Raw genomic sequence first — 23374 nt, forward strand, 5'->3', positions numbered from 1 at the left:
CTTCTGTCAATATGCCCACTGAATGAGTCACTGAACCTGCAGTGACCTTTTGTCTTGAATATACAAAACACCTGCTTGGTAGTGAAGAATAAACATCAGAGGAAAACAGAACAGCTAAGAATCCCTGTCTTATTTTTTTTACTTCTGCCAGTGTGTTTAATGTCACTCACATGCCCCCTCCGACACATACACAGGTCCGTGAACACCTCTGCCCTGACCCTGAGTCATACTCTCGGGCATTTGGGGAAATGAGAGGAAGGAAAGTGTAGGTAAAAAGGTTAATGTACTCTGATGATCATCTTGAAAAGCATAGACGATCTTTGTCAGTGGAGGGGGATCACCGTCACCTAGCAACCAACTACAACAAACGACAGAGAGCGCAGCTCCGTGAGGAGTGCTAGCATTAGCCAGGCAGCTAACCAGCTAACGTTAGAACCCTGCGTACACGGTGTGTGTGAGAGAGAAAAGCAACCAGACCCAACGGTTTTCCTTTTAGGTGGAGAAAAATGGTGAAACAGACGATACAGATATTTGGTCGAATTAAGCCCACCAAAAGAAATACGGCGGTAAGTAGACAACTAAGCTAAGTTAAAACTCAGCAACAACGCAGCTTGTATTGAACTGAATGCAGGACAGGGTGTTTATTTAGATTAGCGTTAGCAAAGTCAGTGCTGGTGTTACATTAACAACACCTCTAAACATGAAGCATGCTGCGTTATGATCCCTTTAAGTCAATAGTACTACTCATGTTTACAATTTGTACACTTACCATAACTTTCTCACCACAGACATTTTGGCTCGTCCATATTTACATACTGAGCCTGAATCAGATTTTTCATTCAGGGCTGTCAAACATTGGCAGGCTTATACAATTATATCAGCCAGCCTAATAGTGGTTGGTACACACATGCATACTAATGTTCATTGACTGTCAGATAAGGGCCCTCTTTAGTGGATACACATGTGAACAACAGTCACTTTCCATAAGAAACCCCCTGGCAGTACTTTCTTCTTCCTAAAGCCCTGTTCATTGTCTGAGCACAACAGCTGATGGGTGAAATAATCAAATTACTTTCAGGGTTTCTGTGGCACTTTCGCTTGAGCTGATAACATCCATCAAAATGAAATGAGCACGGCTACCTCCTTGAGGCTGTTTGACAAGCTGCACAGGCCCCTGTGAAGCCAGCAGAGCAGTGTGGATCAGGAGGGGATACAACAGGCAGAGTGACAGTGAAAAACAATCCAATCATTTCGGTCTTATCTTTTATTTCTGAAACCCTGGGGACTTGTAATTGCATCAGTGTCCTTTGGAAACATATGGCAGAACATATGCTGAAGCCCAGAAGCAGAGGGTGGGGGTGTTTGGACGTCTCCTCCACTGCTAGAGCTTGCTCTCTGTTAGTTTAATGTTCTACACTTTCTCTGCTCTCCCTGAGGCTTTATGAGCCGAGGTGAAGTTGTAGAGCTTGCTTACACTGCACACTGATCATGACTGCTTGTCAGTTCTATTGCTTTCCACAAAATATATATGCTACATAAACTCCATTTCTTTATTTTGGGGCATGCAACACCCAAACCACAAGCAGCCAGTGTTATATTTTAGACCTAACATTTTGTATTGTGTTTAGGTTGGGCTGCATATATGGCACCACACACCATAACAGCGTGCAAATCATAGAACATATAGTAGGCTATGCTTTCAAAACAGTACATGAATGCCGACTGTATTTGGCTCAAATGCTCTTGAAATATTCCCTTGTGGTTGTCCTGTGCTAACGTGCAGCAGCCTATGAGCCTTGTTCTGCTGTAGGACTGACTCTGCTCTTGTCTCTGGCTCCCTCAGGTGTACTCTGTGGACAATGAGGAGCAGACAGGTGCTTCTCTTCAGTTTGTGGTGCGCAGGGACCTGGCTGATGGCGTTGTTAACAACAAGAAGGAGCGCTACAAATTCAGGTAGAGTGTCGGGTAGCTATATTTGTATCGATCGGCTTCATTTCTCAAATTAGCCAACTAATTTGGCCTAATAAAATTCAATTAATTTACATCCTTACAAAGAAAGAAAGCTTTTATCTTTACTGAGGACGATCTGACCTGTTTTGTCTTATACGTAAAAGCAGCCAAAAAACCCCAAAAGCATATGTAAAACAGCAGCTTGTTAACAGAAGTAAGATTAATATGAAATAGAACTGCATGCAGTGTACATGTAGTCTTACAGTAGGTTAGTGCGGAACATCAAATAAATGACAGCCTCTTATTCTAAAACCTCGCAGATGACATCTTCAGCTGTTGATTTCAGTTGTGCTTAAAGGTGTGTGGAGTTATGCTGAAAAAGGATCGTTGTTATTGCCATTTCTTCTTCTCCTCAGTGCCTTGTACGTTAGCATGCTAGAATCTACTCTATTGAATATACACTCTCAAGGTTAGCTCAGTTCCATGATTGCAGAGGCAGATTCTGTTTAATGCTGGTGAAAGCTGAAGCCTTATATACCCTCTGTGCAGCGCCTTTGCCACACCTCCAAGCCCCAAATTCACAGTTCGGGAGTCAGACTGCATTGGACGCTGAGCGCCTTTGGAAACCACAGAGTCTGAGAATAGCCTGTGGAGGTTCCCTGGTGCCCTTATAGAAATAAAATGTCCGCATTTAACAGTCTTCCTGGGCAAATTCCTCTCACATTGCTGTCATCTTTCTGGGGGATAAAACATGATGGATTGAGCCTGTTTTAGAAAACAGAATGACTAAACTCCTCCTCATCCACTTGGCAATTAAACAGACTGCTTTTGTGCTTGTTTGGTGCTGCTGTGGGTAACTGTGTTGAGCCTTGGATATTTCAGATCAAGCAGCCACATGCATTTTCTGTATGTTCTAGTAGTAAATGAAATTAGAGATAGATGTTCTGACCTGTTCTGTTCAGCCAAATGTGTCTTTGTTTGTCTCACTTTTGTCCAGGTACCAAAAGGTATTTGATCAAGCTGTCAAACAAGAAGAAATATTTGAAAACATCGCCAAACCAGTTGCAGACAGGTAATATTTTCTGACGCTGTACTTTTTAAAATGGCAAATGTGTATAAATGTTTGCATTAATACCCGGTAATTTAGAAAGTTTATATAATTTCTTTGAATGCTTTTGTCAACCATTGAAACCACCACCATATCCCATTCACAAATCACAGATTTCAGAATCTGACCACCTGTGCCCAGCAAGGCTCATCTGTCCATGTTGTGTTCAGGCCACACAGGCTTTAGCCAGCCTTGTTGACAGGGTGTCCGAAAGGCTCTGCTTTCTTTAAGATGGAAATGGGTGGTGTCTATGCCGTTTGGCATGCTTTACATATTTAAACCACTAAGTGGACTGAGCTGGCAAACAAGATGGCACACTGTGCCATCGTGAGTGTGAGAACATTTTCAAGCCACAACACAGAGTTTTTCTTTGAGCTGTCGCTGCTCGCTCATTTTCAGCTGTTAAATTTGTCTTTCCAAAGTACCACACTCATTAGACTAACCTGTTGAAAAATTCCTTTGGTCCTCAAGATCAGCAAAACAAGTAATCTGTCAATACTGTTCAATTAAATGGAAATGAGAGATTAACTGGGCCTGTTTTAATGTAAAATGTTAAATACTTTATATATACGTATTTAGGGGTCCAAGCGGTGACACTTGCTACTGGAGCTCTGTTGTTTTTGTTCACACTATTAACTGAACTGAAAATTATTTCAAATAATTAAATTGAATTGAAAATATTGATGCATTTATTTATATCATTTATCTGTAAATGTGTAATTTGGGTGTATATTTTAACTTCAGCTGCATTGGTTCTGGTTCTGCTTGAGGTTTCTGCCTGTTAAAAGGAAGTTTTTCCTCACCCCTGTCGCCAAGTGCTCGCTCATGAGGGAACTGTTGGCTCTATGTAGATAAAGAGTTTGGTCTGTACCAGCTCTATATGGAAAGTGTCCTGAGACAACTTCTGTTATGATTTGGCACTATACAAATAAAATTGAATTGAATTGAATTGAATTGAATTGAATTGAATAAATTGCTGTAGACCTCTGTCATATTTAACTTTGAGCCTGTAAAAACAAAAGGCAGCATGCTCGCCAGCAGAGCTGATAATCCACAGGTTAAGGTGCTGACTATGAAGCCAACAGTCCAGGGTTTAGTACTGGGGGTTCCCCTCTGCTGCTTGGAGTCAAAGGAAAAAGAGGCGGCTGTTGTAACTCACCAAGATCACTGCAACGTACTGATCTCCAGTAAAATTTCTCATCGTGGTTAAGTGTTACACGTTATTAAGTTATTCACTCTCACTGACTTCAGTGCAGTACATCACTAATTGTATGCAGAACTAAGTGAATGTTTAGTGTCAGCTGCTGTCAGTGACAGCTGTTTGGTCCTGATGGTCTGGTGGTCTAAACACATCCCGTCATTTGTTCAAAAATAACCTGGTACCAAGATGTGAGTTTCTACTAAAATTGTCCTGTGCTACCTTTTCAATTTCCAAACTCAAAGTCCCAATCTCCCATGACAAATATAGAATTAATTACATTTTTCATTCATTTTCCTGTGAGTCAAGTGTTGGTGCACCAAAAACTACCAAAACGTTGGCAGATGGGTTCCAAATTCCTCCCACTACTCAGCAAATATAAAGACACTCATTGACCTCAAGGTGACACTGTAATAATCAAGTTTATGTTTTGAAATGTTTTGTGTGTAGGCATGTATTTAAAAGTTTAGATTTGATTGATTGAAGGAAGCATATTGCGCTCTTGATATTTTCACTTGACAGCAAAACAGCTATCAGTTAACAGTTTTTAGTTGAGTTTTTAAGGATCCATCTGCTTTGGAGAAACTGCGAGAACTACGATGGTTGACCACATGTTGATGTAATATACAACTCCACTAGTTGAAAGTCGATAGATAAAAGCTTTAGAATGGGCTTTTAGCAGAAATTTCAATCAATGTCATGCTTCCCTACCAAATTTGTGTAAATTAATCTTATTTGGTTTTGATAAGAAAAGGTTGTTACTATAGTTGATGCACATTCATAAATCAAACACAATACAACATGTTTTGCAGTTCCATTTCATTCTTCCATCTTCCAATTAGCAGAAGTTTCAAGAACCTCTTAACGGTATCTGTAAGAATTGTCTGGGATCAAATGTTGGTTGTGTTGTTGTTTTGTGAACAAAGTTCTTCCTCTCCTCCTCTTCACCAAACTCTGTCCTCCTGCTTCAATTTAGCCCTCCCATCTCCCCAACATTCCACCCCAGCCTAGTCACAATATAAGCTTTGCATCGCTTTTAGAAGACGTAGAAACACTGTGAGATGTTGGGATTGGCTCATTAAGGTCCAGGATGTTCTTGACCTGACTCACACGGTTTCACAAACTTGGGTATTAATTTGCCCTCCCCAGCCAACCTTTGAACAGTTCTCCTTTTGTGTGGCAGATGGTAAACATCAGGTTAAAAACAACACACAACCAGGCTGTGTCTCGCCGTATCAATTTGAACTTGTCTTTCAGTCTTTGAAATGACTGTAATGTCTGCAGCCTTGAGGAGACTAGTCATCCATGACCGATCTGTCTCCCCACTCAGACATTTCTTAGTCCACTGTCAGTTCCTTGCCCCCTGTGCAAGATGCCCGTTTACACACTGAATCCTATGAATTCCACAAAGATCTAACCTTTTAAATCAGGTCTCACCAAAGTCACTAAAATACAAGAGTGAATGGAGCGAATACTTCAGCCTGTTTAGCCTAAATTTCTATGACAATATGTGCCTTCAAACACAGTCACAGGGATAGGCCCAGACTCAGGCCTCAAAGAGTATTGAAAGAGATTCTGAAAAGCAGTTTAGCTGGCACAGATGTAAGCTTGTGAAACCCAGCTGATATCTATGAGCTGAAGCTCATGTTGATATTGACACGGTCCCAGTTACAGAAGCACGTCTGGTCACAGAAATCAAGCAGAATGAAATTTGGATCGACAGAGTGTTTTTCCTCACGCCCCTCTAGTTAGGAAACATTTGTCAGTTTTGGTCAGGAGTCCTTTGAATCGCAGCAGTTTCACTGTCACTGCACTGAAGCTCAGTTTCATGCATGTAGGCACCTATCTGTTCAACTAGCAGTAACTGCCAGGTTGTTGTTTTTTTGTCATACTTGGCACAGTTTAAGTTTAGTCAACAGCTCTAACTCGTTTACTTGCACACTAGGTCTCTGTCTGTGTAACCAAAACTGTTTCCCCAGCGCAGTAGTTTAAAAACAAACCAGCATTAATAGCTCCAGGAGAGGACAAGCCAATGTAATGATACTGGGCTGGCAAGGCAGACCCTCTATCTGCACTGTAATCCCGTATCAAAAGGCTGTGAAACCTGCAGCCCAAGTCCAAAGAAGAATAGAGGTCTGTTCAGTTTTATCCTGAACCTGCTTACCTCAAAAGACTGGACATACTGCTTCTCATAAAAATAACAGGAAGAACAAGGATCTTCTGGAGGATGAGTTGACAATCTCCAGGAAAGCTGAGGTGTAAACAGGAACAAGCATTGGGAAACGCCCAAGCCTCAGTGGCAGGGCCCAGGCCGCATCATTAGCAGTTACATTAAACCAAACACTGAGCCTGTGTCTTTTCTCCCCGCGACCAATCACTGCCATGACTCACGCCAGATGAAATTGATGGCCAATGGTCATCCAAGTCAGACTAACCAACCACTATTCTCATGAGTGGACGTAGTGTTTTATATAAGCTGACATTTGGTTTTTTCCCTTACTCTTCTCATGCAGGGTGTGGAATTGTACAGCACACAGGGAGGGAAACTCACCCACTGCTCAAATACTGGGTTGGCAGTTCCATTAGGATAAGTGAGAGGCTTAAGTTCATTTATAATTCTTGAAAAATATAGTGTTAAGATATCCTTTTCCTTGCAATTGGCACGTCAAAGAGCACAGAGTTTATCCTCACCTTTGATCCAGGCTCTTGTGTCAGAGGCCCCTTTTACTATTTCCTGGTTTATTTCCAAAACTGCAGAACAGGAGTTTTTTTATGCCAAGCGATCTTACCTCATATGAGTTTCCTCATATTGGATGTTCATTCCATTCAAACAGAACTAGATACCACTGCTTTCCATGGCTCCATGCACGTGCACAAGGGCAGTTGCCAAACCAAAATTTACCGGGCCCTGCCTAACCGAGTGGGTTTGGGCCCTTTCCTTCACTCATGCTCTGAGACATTCCTCCCTCACTGGCAGATGTCTGTCGCCATAGCAGTTCTCTGCTCACTGCCATCTTTTCCTGTGGATTTAAAGTGTCAGATTCAATTCACTCAGTCTTTTGGTGACTGCTCAGGGTTATACTTGAAAGTCCCATGCAGTCTTGCAAATTAAGATAGTGATGTCATAGAGGGTAGATGACACGAATGAGCAAGAATATGGTTACATTTACAGACAGATATGTTTTGCTTTCTGAGAGCCATCACATGTTCATAGCAGCGAGGCGGTTCTTTGACAGGGAAAGTAGCTTTTCTCTCCATTATTAACAATGAATTATCTGTAGGCCCTTTTTGTTGTTTGGTGTATATTTCACCTTCTTTAGAACTCAGCAGTGATGATAAACTGTTTATTATGTTTGGTCTCACCTGTTCGTACACTGACATCACCTTCCATGGCCCAAGTGCGGTTCCAGAAACATCTGCTGTTGTTGTAAAATGTGCTTTTTTGCTACCTGTGGTCAGTTGGACAATGAAAACAAATTAGATGAGGAAGAATACAGTAATTTCATTCGAATTGCCTCCTAAATCTGCTTATCTGCTTCTTCTGAAATATAAAAAATAGATAATATACAGTGTCTACTCTTGGTGTCCTTGTCCTGTCTGTGTGTGTGCGCCCATGCAGTGTATTGGCTGGCTATAATGGCACCATATTTGCCTATGGCCAGACGGGCAGTGGGAAGACCTTTACCATCACAGGAGGGGCTGAGCGCTACAGTGACCGTGGCATTATTCCCCGCACCCTTTCCTACCTGTTTGAACACTTCAGCCAGGTCAGCACAGCGGTGTTAGGTTCTTTTTTCACTTTATTTAAGGTGTCATTGTCACTACATACACACACATTGATGCATAGAAAAAAAAATGGCAAATAGTATTCTTCTGGCCATCACTCACATCACACATTTGATTCTGCCAAATGTCAAAAACATGAAGATGTCCGTGTTTATGCACTCAGTCCAGGTTTACATACTGTATTTTTTCCTCCACAGGACAGCAGCATGGTTTATACCACACACATCTCCTACCTGGAGATCTACAATGAGATGGGATATGACCTTCTGGATTCCCGACATGAAGCGTCTCGACTGGAAGATCTACCGTCAGTGTGTTTTTATTCCTGTTTTTATACCAGTGCCACAGACATCTAGTCACAACTGAACATGTAAACAATTAGAGTCACATAATGTATATTTCACCTTGAAAAGATGCACTTTTAAGTTATCGCTGCACTTCTTTTCAAGTCGAAAAGACCAATCATCCCTTGTTCCATTATTCTCCCAGACACTTGTGGGTTCAGCCGAGCCTTATTCCTGAACAGCCATTTGTCAGCCTGGCTCAGAGTCAGCGTGTGGTGAAATGTGGAGACTCTAGTATTTATCCCTCACTACAAACTGCCATACTGACATAATGAGACTCTGGGACAGCAATGGATGTGGTCACCCTGGTGGCAGACTGTGCCACTGGAGTGGAGAGCAGGAGGGTCATGTGGAGCAACATGAAGCTTTTCATAGCATAGTGACTGGTACAGCTGGTCTGAGGGAAGTTCTGTTTTTGTGCGTCCATCTATCTCTTTCTCTCACTCGTTTTTTGTTGTCTTCTGCTGCTGTCTTCTCTACCTTGCCCTATCTTTGAGGCTGTCTCTTTTCCTCAGTGCTCATCCTATTTAATCCCGCTTCATTCGTTCTATTTTCTTCTTTCTTTGCAGTTCTAAATTCCATCTGTCTGGAGGTTTGTCTGTGTATGATCTTATTTTTCTTTTTTTGCCTATTTTGTCATACTCAATACTTATTCATCTCGAAGCAGGCTTTGGACTTCCAGTTCCATTTAAATTTTGTCTCTCCTTTTGCAAAGGATCCAGCTCAAGGTTTCGATACCCACAAATCACAGTCTTCTGGATATAGACAGTGCCCGTTGTTAACCATGCTGTGGCCACACTTGCTGATTCAAGGAGAAGCTGTGGCACTGACAAATTTCTCTCTTAAACTGCTGGTCTGCGTCTGTCTTTCACTGCCTTCCCCTTCTCTTCTTTCTGACATTCTTGTCCTCATGTTTATGCCTTCGTGCCGCTGACCGCCGTAAGCGGAGGCATTATGTTGTCAGGTTGTCTGTCTGTCTGTCTAATTATGCACATCTATCCCATTGTCGTGAATGTGATATCTTAGGAAGATCTGGAGGGAATTTCTTCAAATTTTGCACAAATGTTTACTTGGACTCAAGAATGAACTGATTAGTTTGTGGTGGTCAAAGGTCAATCCCATTCTTTTGAAAGCGATATCTCAAGAACACCTTGATGGAATTTCTTCAAATTTGGCACAAATATCAGCTTCACTGTGACATCATGATGTTCTGCAGAAACACTTTTCTGCCCATTATTTAGACCATCACTCAGGAACATTGTGACCATAATTCACATTTGGTCAGACACTGAATGGTGACTCTAATCTTGGGTGTCCACCTTCAAACTGTGCTGATTGTTTAGATCTTCTGTGCTGTGGGGTTGAACATGTGTGTGAAGCATCCATGTTTTAGAGTTTGTAGCTTCTTTGCAGCAGCATCCATATTTGAAGCATTGTAGTCCAGCACAAGCTCATTGGTTCAGCTGATATTGAGCTTCAGGTGATTGTTGTTGCACCATGTGATGAAGCTCTCTATCAGTCCCCTGTGCTCCTCTGGAAAAACAGTCTGTAAGTGAAGACAGTGTGTTTCTCACTGGACATTATTCACTGGAATCATACATGTCAATATAGTGATGATTTCCATTTCACCAAAGAAATACACTTAATAGCTTTTATTAAACAACTTGAATGAATTGAATAAGTCACTTCAGAGTCTTCACTACATAGATTACATGAGTCTGGACACACATGCATGTAAATGCAACTTGACTGGTTGGTAGAGACATACAGCCATGAGGTGGTGATACTAGTTTTTCTTGTTATACTTCTTTTTGTTTCCATCTGTGCATCATTTCCATCATGTGTCCAGCATTCCATCCTCTAAATACCCAAAGTCTGTAAAATAGTCATAAATTAATTCAACATGTGTATCAGTTTTTATGCTTTTATAAAAATACAATAATCAGATCCTATTTTGTGTTGGTGGGGCTGTTTGTTAGCTTTTAATCACATCAAGATTATTACTGTTTTATCAAACTACCTCAATTACCTACATATGTTAACATAATTATCTACATGTGTTCTCCAGTCATTCCACCCTCTTTGACATCTCATTCTAGCAGTCATACTGTCACAACCCTGATGGCGTGATGGAAATGATATGGTATGATGAGAGGAGTCCCTTCAGCCCCATCTGTCCCAGAACACTGTGTTTCAGAGTGTTTGATATGGGCAACAACCAATCACCTGTTCTTTAAAAGCAAGCCCTGTCTGTTATCATGTCATGAACCCCCGCATAGATAAAGCACATGTGTCAAACTGGGTCGCAGCCCACACACACTTGCAGATGTGGTTTGTTTGGATTTACAGCTGGGTGACTTCTAGACAATGGGAAGGAAATAGATGACATAACTGACATAATTAGTTTTTAATAATTGATTATTTGGATTTTGACTTGATTTGTCCAATTTGTCATGTCTATGCCCTCATGTTAGCGATAGCCGGGCCAGAGACATTATGTCTTTGGGTTGTCTGGCCATCCGTCCCGTTCATGTGAATGCAATATCAGGAAAACCCTGAGGATAGTTAGCACAGGCTTTCACACGGACTCAAGGAAGAACTGATTAGATTTTGGTTGTCAAAAGTCAGTCTCTGGAATGCCTGGAGGGAATTCCTCCAATTACAGTTTGGCACAAACGTCCGCTTGGAAGGATGACCACATACACGCTGACCACACAAAGCACTTTTTTGACCATAACTCAAGAATTTTCATGCAAATTACGGCAAGATTTCACCGAAATGTCTCATTGGATAAAATGATGAAGTGATGACATTTTATATCTAAAAGGTTAAAGGTCAACTTCACTGTAACATCACAATGTTCTGCAGAAACACTTTTCTGTACATTGTTAACACCATCACTCAGGACCATTGTGGCCATATTTCACATTTGGCTTCTGGGTGTCATACATACTGTATTTTATGAGCCGGGACACACATGCATGTAAATGCAACTTGACCGTTTTGTAGAGACATACAAGCGCGAGGCAGTAATTCTAGTCTTTTCATAATTTCAAGTTAATTTCTTGAGCTGGAATTTCCTTTAACAAGGTTTTATTTTCTTCTTCAGAAAAGTAGTGATCATGGAGGATCCGGACCAGAACATCCACCTCAGGAATCTGTCACTGCAGCAGGCAGCAAATGAGGAGGAGGCTCTGAACCTGCTCTTCCTGGGTGACACCAATCGTATGATTGCGGAGGTAAGATAGAGGGAAACACAAGCTCAGCAGAAGTTTATGATATGACCTCCACTTTTTAATTCACACACCACCCATGCAGTGTTCTTAGTAAGGATTGTAGACAGTATGCACAAATACATGACCACTCTCAGAAAAAGGGTATGTTTTGTCCACAAATGCAAATGGCTGTAAATGCCACCTTAAGACCCTTCTAAAATATTATTTTGGTCCCTTGTGGTCCCCTTTACCATGTTTTCCCCAGTAAAACCAAGAATTCTCTCTGTAATTTCTGTTTATGTTGCAGTGGTTCTTTTCTACACTCAGACACCCAGACTCCCCACACTGATGAGACATGTGGTGGGTCAGCTTTTGCTTTGCAACCTGAGGTTTGGAACAAAGGACTGATCTCACCTTGTTTACTCGTGCTTTTAGTTTGTGAGTAAATCACAGACAGTAAAAGTGAACTGGATAATCAGGTTTCAATCAGAGACTCGCTTTTCATTTTTAAAGAGTATTTCAGTCAGTTTTTGATGTGGTTTGGGGTGTTTCTTGACACAAAACCATTACAAAAGAAATCCAAGATGGAATTCTCCATAACTAGCTCGTATGCTGTCACATAGTTTTTGTCGACTATGAGAAAATATGTCCAACAAGGAACATACATATTCCACTGAACATAGCCCATTACCAAAACAATACTGCTTTTGTTTTTCCATATACCTTGAGGACACACTCCCAGTGTCCACTGCTGTTATACCTGGGGAGACACTTGAGTGGAAACACATTCTTGGATGTTACATCAGTCTGTTGATCAGGCAATGGAGACATTGCTCAGTTCAGCGGGGTGTCTCTGGTACAGTCCATCCACACAGAGACTATTGTGAACTTATCCTCTCCGGAACATCTTTACAAGAAGGTTTTTCTTGAACCACAAGCAAACAAACCGTCATCAACACACTGAATTTGTCGCTGCCAGAATCATCCCAGAAGTCCTAACTTCACATAGACTTCCAATAAAGTTAACAGTGATGCTTTCTTTCTCCTCTTGTTTCCAGCCATATGCATAATAGATGACACATTCACGCCACACTCAGCAAACAATGAGCTCACTTGGTTTGAGACTTGGCAATCCACTCTCCACGTTTATTGGACAGGAAATCAAATACACCTTCTCAACTCCTCACCCTTCCTTCAACCTCACCAGGAAACATTTGGTCCCATGTGGTCTTTTTTTCTGTGTCCCTGTTTCACTTCTCTTCTCATGTGGGGATGCAGGGCCTGCTTCTTTGCCCCTTTCTACATCCTTACTCCCTCCTGAATGTGTGGGGGTGAGCAGGGAGCATTACAGGTGGTCAACATTAAACTGCACTCTTGATCTTTTGAATCAGCAGTCTCTAAATGTTTCGGGGGTTTGGAGCACCAGATTGTCCCTTTATGCTGACCCACTGCAACACTGTGTGTGGTCAGCATGTGGTGCATGTAAGATCAACATGGGGTCAATTCAGAACACAGGAGACAACTAAGATGTGCTTGAATGGCCCTGTGTGGACACTATTCCCCCTGTGGACATGAGCACACTGTCTGTAACCATTTAAATATACATGCTGTACTTGATGTCCCCTTTAGGACTCCCAAAGAAACCTTTACATATAATGAATTTCTTATGTTGTATACATTGCATGCACATGTGTTGATAAATGCCGTGGTAATGACACAACACTCAGAGATATGAACAGTTCTTATGTACGGACAGCTGCCGGTGTATTTGAATACTTATCTATCATCCAATATATGAATGAGAGATATCTTATGAGTGCTGGTACTGATTTCCACTGTAATACATGCATTAACAGTCACTTACTGTATATGTCACACTTGGCTAAAACTAATGCAGTGTAATACAGCCCTGGAATGAACCCTCCCTTCATAAAGGTTGTTATTTTCAGTTTTAGAGAGATGTTGATTCAATTCTCCCATCATTTTGGTGGATGATGTTTGTGTTGCTGTTGGACTGTTGAGGTGTGCATCATACTGACAGATGTTTCTATTATTTAGCCAACCATTGTTGCTATAAATAGGGTGGACAAAATAACAGAAACACCTGTCAGTATAATGTATTTCAGTGCAGCCACACCACATCAGGTTGAATGAACACCTCTTTAAAATCATGTTATGAGCTTCATGAAGTAAGGATTCATTGCGGGGCTGTTGTAGACACCTTACAGTATGGGTTGCTTTTCAAGGTCTGACCAGCATTACTTTGTGTTGGTTGGTGAGCAAAATAGCTGTCAGTGTGGAGACACTCTATAACTTTACCTTTGTCCCTTTATACAGTCCTAGGGGTACCCTTAGGAACAAACATGGATGTGTGCAGAGTGAAGGGAATTTGGCCTTAGGAAAGAGATGATAGTGGTGGGTTATGATAGTGAAAGGTCTGTCATGAGTTGTCGTGACCATAACATCCAGGTGTTGGCACATTTACACCAACAACAAGTCGGGGTCAGAGCACCTTTTCAGAATGAATGACTTGGAATGTTGACGATGATGTTTTCAGGCAGAGAGAAAGAAACAGCCATGTCCTTATCTTAGTCAATGACTGTTCCAAAGATGGAAAAGAATCTTAGCCTTAATCAGAAACTAATTCAAGTCAAGATGTACCGTATCATCAGGATAACCCCTCTGCTCTAATTAAAAGCTGTTATTTAAAAGCGAAATAATGTGTCCAAGCTGCCGATGTGCTGGGGCAAAAAGACAAAGAAGTCTATGATCAGCACCTCTTCTGTTTATTCTCTCCTTGAGGACGCCATGAGTAACCCATCCTCCTCTAGCTAATAAAGCTTATTTGTGCAGAGTGACTCATACTCTATTTCTGTCTCCTCTTGGCTTCAGCCGGAATTCTGCTGTTCCAGTGACCATCTGAAAATCAACCTCAGTGTCTGTAAAGCCGCCACCATGTGTTTACTGCTCATCGGTTACACATGGTGTGGCTTTGATCTTCAAACCAGTGGGAGCTAGAAAAAAGGAATGAAAGGAAACATGTTTTTTGTTGTTTGAATGTGGAAAATATCGCAGATGGAGAGTAAAAATTTTCTTTTTTTAAATCACCATGTGTATTGATTATAGAGGATTCATAATATTCACACATACTGTAGAACATTACTGCATTTTCAAAGTGTTCTCTCACCCTCCTCCTCTCTTGTCTCTTCTCCAGACTCCAATGAACCAGGCATCCACCCGTTCCCACTGTATTTTCACTGTTCACTTATGCAGGAGTGAGCCGGGCTCGGCCACCCTGCGGCGCTCCAAGCTCCACCTGGTGGACCTGGCTGGATCAGATAGAGTTAGCAAGACTGGTCTGAATGGGCAGCTGCTAACTGAGGCCAAGTACATCAACCTCTCCCTCCATTACCTGGAGCAGGTAGTCACTTCTGAGACATATACTTTCATTTAAAACAATAAATTGTACAAGTAAGCTAATATTCAAAATATATTTGTTGTAGATAATGAAATACATACTTACATTCCGATATATTTTTAGTTGATGGTTTGTTTGCTTCAACAGAACAGTTATGTACCACACTGTTGGAAATTAATAATTGCATTTTCTGTCAAACATGTTACAATACAGCATTTCATTTGCTTTGTCCATCTCTGTCTTCATTTGCATATCAGCTCTTTTCACTGCTCTCTTCTTCAGGTGATTATAGCTTTGTCAGAGAAGAGCCGGTCCCATATACCGTACAGGAACTCCATGTTGACCTCTGTGCTGAGAGACAGCCTTGGTGGCAATTGCATGACTACAATGATTGCCACCATGTCAGTTGACAAGAGGAACCTTGATGTAAGGATGGTCTGCTTGAAATATGCTGTGAAATAATGCTTTGGTCTTTCTAGCTGCCTCTGGCTAGCTCTGTCAGCAGTGAATATACATTTTCCCCTCTGAAAGCTCATCTGGCTTCTCTGGGTGTTTAAATCAAACAAAAACAAAATATTCTTACATTTTTAAGACATAAATATTAAGAATAAAAGTCTTCCCTCTGGCAGAAAAATAAACGTTAAAATATTTTCTTACAACTGTTTTCTTCAGGAGTCCATCTCTACGTGCCGCTTTGCTCAGCGCGTGGGTCTTATCAAGAACGAGGCGATATTGAATGAAGAACTGGATCCCGTTCTGGTGAGACAGCCAGGCACTCATAGCTCTTCACCAGTCACTACAAATACCATAGCGTAGCCACACGATCACACCACAGAGGCATGACTTAATGTGCTGTTTCATTACGGCCAGACCATCCTCATAGCTTCCAGACCTTAAATTGATCAGGGAATGAGTTGTAGTGAAAATCCAGCTTCTAAATGTAACTAAGTGTAACCCACCATGTGCTTAAGTGTCCTCTTTAGGTTTCCAATACCAAATTAGATTTTCCAGTGTCAGAGTCATTCTGAAAGAAGCAGTTTTCCACCTTTAACACGCAGACACGTAACCTGTCCACCTTATGTTATTTAGACTGCTCACAGATCCTGTTTTCATTCTCTCTCTGTCTTGTTTACATGCCTCCAATTCTGTTATGGCATATTTTATCCCAGTACCTTACAGCCTCTTGAGAAAGCATCCAGCTGGAGACTGGTGTATATATTTAACCTCTTGACTACCAGTAGTTCAAATTTGTCCGTGTCTGTGGAGGACATTTGTAAACCTGAATATCTCCCACCCACTGCATACTACTAAATTAACTCCTTTTGCTACCTATGGAGAACATTTAGGGCTTTTCAATGATACCAAATGTGAAGGGATGGGGCTTTGGTACCTTTCTCTTTCTCATCAAGAAAAATGGCGCCCATCAGTGCAAGCGCATTTTATGGAAAGAGGAAAAGTAAGTGCGTAAGAGCAGAGCAGAGTGCAATTCCTGCCCAGATGTTGTAGATCTGCAGACACAGTCATTTTAAAAATGAGAGTAGCCTGTCTGTGTACTTCCATTATATTTAATATCTAGGTAGTATGAACATTCTTATAACAAGAGGCCAGAGTAGGAGATGTAGAGCAGAGAGAAGGTTTTGGTGAGAATAAATCTTTGCATTGTTGTAACATGCACTATGTGGTGAAAGAGGCCACTCAACAGTTCTTTACATAGACCTTACACATACTTCCACATCTGCCTTTTGTCACATACTTTAAAATGAGTAATAGGAAATCGCATGAGAGATTTTAGCCAGGTTAGCCATGACAATGGTTTCTCTCCTTTACTTTCTCCTTTTACAATACTTGTCACACCTCCCCCTATTGTAGTGTGCCAGGAAGCAGAGCTGGTAGTTGTTGTAAAAGCCCCTCTGGGGATATACTGTAGTAATTCATCACAGCTATATCCGCTTCCTCCTCTCCCACCGTGACCTGCCTAAGGATCAACTGCTACTGTATTACTGCTGCTGAGACTTGGCTGGCCACTTGCAAACCCTCCAGAGGTATTTTTAAGAGAGTCTGCGGCTGGCCCAGTAATTGTGACAGTGTCTGGCTGCTCCCAATTGGGTCCTGCACAGTTACAGCTCCAGGCAAACCCAAACTCCATGGGCAAACTTCTTGTCTCCGTTTATGACTTTTTAGTTATTTTGTTTGTTGCTCCCGTCTCTCTGTTTCTCCCTCTATCTCACTTCCTGGCTCACTGAAAAAAAAAGTTAAGCCAGCGGTACAGATTGCAGATTAGAATGATGTTATTTACTGTGGCTTGGGGTAACACTCAGACTCCCATTTTTGGCCTGCCCTGTCTGAAGTCACACTGCCTATTGGACATGCTGACTGTGGTAATCGATTTGAAAACTGGAGTTTGACTTTCACAATCTTGCAGGCAGTGTTTGGTGCACTGGTCAGACCACACACTGTCTCAATGGTCCTATACTGTAGCCTGCAGGCTACAAAATGCAGGAACAGCAGGAAACCAGCCACACCAGACAAAATATTTAACTAGACTCTCATGGACAGGGAAAGAATGAGGTGTTGAAAGTGACCTATAATCATAATGAAGTCAGCCACAGTGACCGTACCATAAGGTTGGTTCTGTTGGCTCCTTTAAGAGTACGAAGGTCAGTCTTAATCCTCCATTTAGACCAGGCTTATCCTCGTCTGCAGTTATCAGCATTTATTGAATCTTATGTTACAGCCTGGCGCAAGGCTGGCAACAAAAAATGGGGCCACACAGATACTGTATATCATTCAAAAGGCATATATTTGACTCAAAGCAATCGACCTCCTAAAAAGTTACTGAGGTCTTTACGTAAGATGGTGTGAAATATGGTGTGATGTGTGTTAGCTGGTGCAGCAAACCAAACAAAGGAAGAAGGATGAGGTGGATACAGAAGTTGAGAGCGAGTGAGACTCCCAGAAGGCCATCTTTTATGCCTTTTAGAAAGCCCAGCACAGATGGCCAGGTAAAAGCAGACAATCCTACTAGCTAATTTCCATTATCAGCAAAACAAGCAGCAGTTCAAGACAAAGAGGCAGGTAGACCAAGATGCTTCCACCACCTCAGTGTAGCATTTATTTCAAGTATGTACTCAAGGGAAACTTCAGTATTGTGTGTAGGAGTGCTTAGTTTGAGTTGAGCTGAATTGCCATCAAGCTTCTTTTCGTAAACCTTAAAGGATTAAAAAGTTTATTTTGATGCGTTGTTATGCAGCTAAGTGGAGTGTAATAGGAGGCTGGCTGACCCTCCTGAACCTGGACTCTCTCATTACTGAAAGATACACACATCTCTCTCGAGAAGACAGTTCTGATTAGTGCATACCTGTGAGTCAAACAGAGGCCTGCTTATAGCCCACCAGTGAGACATGTTTAGGATGCAGGTGTGAAAATTCCTCCCTGGGCCCCTCATCCGTCTCGTCTAAGTGGCTGGCCTTCGTTAGGACAGACGGGAGTTTGTTAGTGTAGTGGTGCTCTTTGTCTTAGTCTAAAATGCCTAAATGGCACCATGCATGGAACATAGCCCATGTGTTATCATTTTGTTGTGGGGTATAAAAGACCTTGCCCACATTGTGTTGTAGTGGGAAACTATGACTCCTCTTCCTTTATTAAAAGAGGCCCCATAATAGCCACATGTTTGTGAGTAGCATACTACATAATACATATGCATTAGAGGTGCAACCTGTGGTTATACTGCAGTGCTTACAGTTTACTGTGGGGGGTTTTCTGCACAGGATGGATAGTATGTATTCAAGAAGAAGATGTGTAATTTAAAGTTAGGACTGTTTGCACAAGTCAGTGTAATGTTTCAAACTTAATTGTGTATCATGTTGTAAGCAGATAGGTACATTTATTGCATTTTGCATCATCATAACAATCTGTATTTTGCGTTGTTGCACTGACATGGGGTTCCATAGGATATGCTGGCATCATCAGTTACATGAGTCAGTTTTTATTCTGAGTGTATGTAAGCCTGCCATAGAACTGTGGTACCAGTGTGGGCTCAGCGCTCTGAAATAGACTGCATGATTCCGCTGACCGACAACTGGTGGTCAGCGTTTCAGGATGCAGCTGGGAAAATTACATCAGACCACGGGTTCCAAAAAAGAGATACAGGGAGTGGCTCTGGTGAGGGATGGTCAGCTATGATGTTTAGTGTTAAAAAATATGATATGGGTGGATTAGGGATGAAATTTTCTTTTAGCTAGGTGGCACCTACCCCAAACCACATGCAGGTCTGTTTCTTCTCAAGAACATCTTGAGTTGACGATGTCTGGCTGCATGACTGGGTTTGACTTTCTAGTTAAATGATGTGTTTGCCAGAAGCAGCAGTTCCTTACTTTGATGAGTCTGACCTTTGACCGTGATTGAGTGTTCACTGAACTTTGGCTCCCTAGCAACTTTGTGTCAGCAGTGTCACTGTGTGACTCTGGCACACAGTTGCCACTTTCTGTTGTATTTGCTCTTTGCCGCTGAGACAGTTCCAGTCATTCAGTCTGCTTTATTATTTTGTGGTGTGGTCAAATTCAGTGGTGATTGTTAAGTAGGATTTATACTGAAGAGAGAAGTGGGTCATGTGAGAAAAAAAAACAATTGCCACTTGTTTTTTTAGGTGGTTTTGTGTGTTGTCTTGTGCTCTGATTTGTGCAGAATTTTTATTACAACTGGTCTGGCCTCCGTTCAGTCACTAGACCATCCATTGATCTGGTGTTGGCCTGTTTTCCCGACCATTAACATATAATTACGTGCCTCTGTTTAGATGTAATGTAGAAAGGCTCATTCTCTCCTTGGACCCTTTTTCAAGGGATCTGGCAAATGAATGAATGCCCTGTTAACATCTTGTACAACGAGCTGCAGAGATATCAAACTGTTGGTTTTATGAGGTGAGTCAGATCTTCTGGGTTGTCTGTTATGAATGTGGCCCCTTTTGCCGCATACATAATCATAGCACCTTAAATTGAAGTTATGGCACATTGCTAGTAACTTCAGAATAAGGGCACATGTCAAGTGGGCTAACCTCTGGCTGTTGCTGCTCTTGCTCTGGACCAGGGGATTAAGATATAATCCCAATCAACAGGTCTCTTGCACAAGGAACAAAGAGTTAAATCTCAGTGCTGTAAGTGATGTAGAGAACTGAGTGCCTGCCTTCAGAGGTGTTTAACACAAATAATGACATCAGCAAGTGATACAGCACCTTTGCTCAGTTCATCAGCATTACATTTTCAAACAAATGACATTGCTAAGCCAATTTGAAATGGTTCTGTTTCATGAGAGGAGCTATTGTTATACATGAAATGCCGCTTCATCTATGATCTGAACTCACTGATCCTTAAGGTGCTATGTAGCTAGAGGCCAGCTAATCTTTACCTCTACTGACAGGAGGCCACGTAGGTCGACCTCTGTGAGCATGGGCCCTTTCAGTAAAGGTAGAAGAGAGAACCACATGCTTGTTTCCAAAGGTTAGAGGATAGATGTCAACAAGTCGAGGTCCTGGACACATTCATGCCTTAAATTATTTCTTATCATATATTCTGTTAAATGAAAGTGGCTGTCTCGGGCTTACCTGTGCTCAGCAGGTGGAGAACGCGATACTTGGGGTACAGATTACTGAGTATAATGCTGTCAGTTTTAATCAGTGAATGACACTTTGGGATGTTCATAAAAACAATGTCCTCGCTCTATCACACTGTCTCTCTTCTGGTCGGGATTTGTGACACTGATAAACATGCCTGCTGTTACTCTTTTTTTTTTTTTTGCTTAAGTACTTATTCAAGAAGTTATGTCTGGTCTTGGTGAGATATTTTGCTTTTTTATATATACACTAACCACACCTGGACAGCAGTTACTAAAGGCAACCAGGCCATTGGCTCAGTGCAGAAGGCCTTAACCAAACACTTGTGGACAGACAGCAAACAGCAACAAACTTCTCTCACTGAAGTTTGTCCTCAAAATGAAAGATAAGCTGTAGCATTGTTTTCAGAAGGATTGTCATTTTGTGTATGTGCACATACAGTAGACCTAACCCTGCTTTTTGTGTGTGTATTTCAGCTAATAGCACGTTTGAAGAGGGAGATCCAGTGTCTGAAGGAAGAGCTGGCCATGTTGACAGGAGAACAGAGAGAGGACCAGCTCACTGTGGAGGAGATCCAGAAGTATGTCACCTCCTTGTCCGTTTAATACAGGCGGTCTCTCAACATGGCCTAGACATTCTGGCCTGTGATACTATCTCGAGATTTACAGATACCAGATGAGGGAAGGCAACACGTTCACTCAAAGTCCTGAGTCAGAAAGTTCAATAGGCGATCACAGGTGTACAGTGTGTGTGTGCCTGTGTGTGTCTGTGTGTTTGTGATGATGTGACCTCAGTGAGCCAGTCATCTCAGGACAGTGTAGATGTGTACAGTGTTGTATTGGCCCCATCAGCCTTTTAGGATGTTTGCAGTGTACCTTAGAGCCAGGAAAGAGTGCAGACAGTCTTTTTTAGACTCTGATTTGTATTTGTGATGCTAAACACCCAGAGATTCTTGAGGAAATATGTTTCGTGATTTATAAGTATTTGGGGTTTGTCTAAAGTGCCTACATAATTTATGCTGTTGGATATGCATGGATGCTGAGTTGGAGCCTCACTCCTTAAAGCTTAACCAGATCTCATGGACTTTCCCAAGGCTGTGTTTCAGCCAGGACTGCTTTATTTCTGCTCTCATACTCAAATGGCAGAGGAACCGAGTCAGTCAGGGCCAGAGTTCAGGACAGAGGTTCCATCGAGGACTTGGCACATTGCCTGTCCAGTGCTGATGTATTTACTGCGCCTTGGCCCCTGCAGTCCGTCTTTTTATTATTTCCTCTCTACCCGGGTGATTATCCTCGATTTCCCCCTGTTTGTGGTCAAACTCACACAGAAAACTTTTAATAATGTCTGTTGTGACCACATTCACTGGACATGCTGACTTTTTTGTTGCTGTTTCCTCTCCAGTGTATGCCTTCCTGAGTGATTGCCCATATCCTCAGGCACACAAATTTTCGCCTTTCCAAATGACTTTTCTGCTGCCTTCAGTTCTTTGTGAGATTCACTATCAATCCATTCCCATAAAAGCTGAAGCCAATTTCAATTTGTTTTTCTAAATACAATAACAGTTTGGTGCATTTGCTACATAATCACCTGAAACCTTGGAAAAAACGATTCCAAAACTATCACATTCTGGCAGTTGAAAGATGATGATCCCACCAAACTTTGTACATGGCATTTAAGGGCTTTCTCCAGAATCAAACTTTATATCACAAAACCACTGATGTCTCGCAGAGCCCTGAAACAAGACAGCTCCGTTTGTTTAAAGCCCTTTGTCATGTAAACCTAGCATGTTTCTGTGCTGAACACGTTACAGTGGAAAATAGAAACCGCACGGTGTCGTGCCTACACTGGATCCGTCTGGATGGTTTGCTCTGTTCCAGTGGCCGGCTCCAGAGCTTGACGAACCAATGTTTGGACTATCATCCAGTGATAGTTTATCAACAGGCCGGCCCAGTGGAGCTGGAGCACACTTTTAAGTAAATAGTTTTCTTTGACTGGACCCACATTTTACACATTAGAAGCCCTCCTCAAATATAGATCTTAACTGTTTGAGTGCCCATTGAGCCTGTGCTAAGTGTGATGGAGAAGGAATGTGGCAGTAGTTTAAGCTTTAGTTGGTTATTAGAAAGTCTGTGTGTGTGTGTGTGTGTGTGTGTGTGTGTTTAGGTTGGAAGAGTTTGTCAAGGCCTTTCTGGATGACCCTGATCCAGATGTGACACTGTCGTTGGGACCAGACATGAGAAAAATCACGTACTGTTTCTCCCTGCTGAAGGTAACGTGTTTACACTCTGAGTCTCTCCATGCACACATTCCACATGCATATCTCCCTCTGTAACCCTTCTCTCTGTCATTCCATCATTTCCTATGGTTTGTTTCTCCCTCTCCTTTCCATGACGGCATCCATGTGCCATCGCCATGCTGTTGTGACAGCACCACAGATTTTCAGTTCAGGTTGCTATGCTAGTTCTTTTTGAAGTTTTGATTCTGTTAGTCAGTGCTTGAGTTTTATCTTCACTGTAACCACGGACGGCTGGAAGACAGAGAAATAGAACACATTTGATCAGTGACAGGATCGGTACACATTTCCCTTCACTCAGCAGGGTTCACCTGACCAATCACCTCCTCTAATTCACTCTCACTACTGTCCTCTGCTGGGGAATGCCTTGCTGAATTTTCCTGTCATATTTCTTTATTTTAACAGAAAAAACATTAACATTATCTTATCCTCAGGCCTGACTACAGCCTAACTGGAT

The 23374-nt window shown here is 41.9% G+C and overlaps 1 protein-coding gene across 1 annotated transcript in view; it reads left to right on the forward strand.

Annotated features, from left to right (window-relative positions):
- Nucleotides 1–362: 362 nt before the first annotated feature.
- kif6 (kinesin family member 6) overlaps nucleotides 363–23374 on the forward strand; it is a 63110-nt gene continuing 40098 nt past the window's right edge. Inside the window, exons 1-11 of the mRNA XM_076748915.1 lie at nucleotides 363–566; nucleotides 1844–1953; nucleotides 2948–3022; nucleotides 7876–8023; nucleotides 8240–8349; nucleotides 11496–11625; nucleotides 14816–15022; nucleotides 15302–15445; nucleotides 15692–15778; nucleotides 21101–21204; nucleotides 22788–22893. Of these exons, the coding sequence (XP_076605030.1) occupies nucleotides 507–566; nucleotides 1844–1953; nucleotides 2948–3022; nucleotides 7876–8023; nucleotides 8240–8349; nucleotides 11496–11625; nucleotides 14816–15022; nucleotides 15302–15445; nucleotides 15692–15778; nucleotides 21101–21204; nucleotides 22788–22893 (1281 nt within the window). The 5' untranslated portion in view covers nucleotides 363–506. The remainder of the gene's footprint in view (nucleotides 567–1843; nucleotides 1954–2947; nucleotides 3023–7875; nucleotides 8024–8239; nucleotides 8350–11495; nucleotides 11626–14815; nucleotides 15023–15301; nucleotides 15446–15691; nucleotides 15779–21100; nucleotides 21205–22787; nucleotides 22894–23374) is intronic.

Source organism: Chaetodon auriga, chromosome 14 (assembly GCF_051107435.1).
Source record: "Chaetodon auriga isolate fChaAug3 chromosome 14, fChaAug3.hap1, whole genome shotgun sequence".
Classification (NCBI taxonomy): Eukaryota; Metazoa; Chordata; class Actinopteri; order Chaetodontiformes; family Chaetodontidae; genus Chaetodon; species Chaetodon auriga.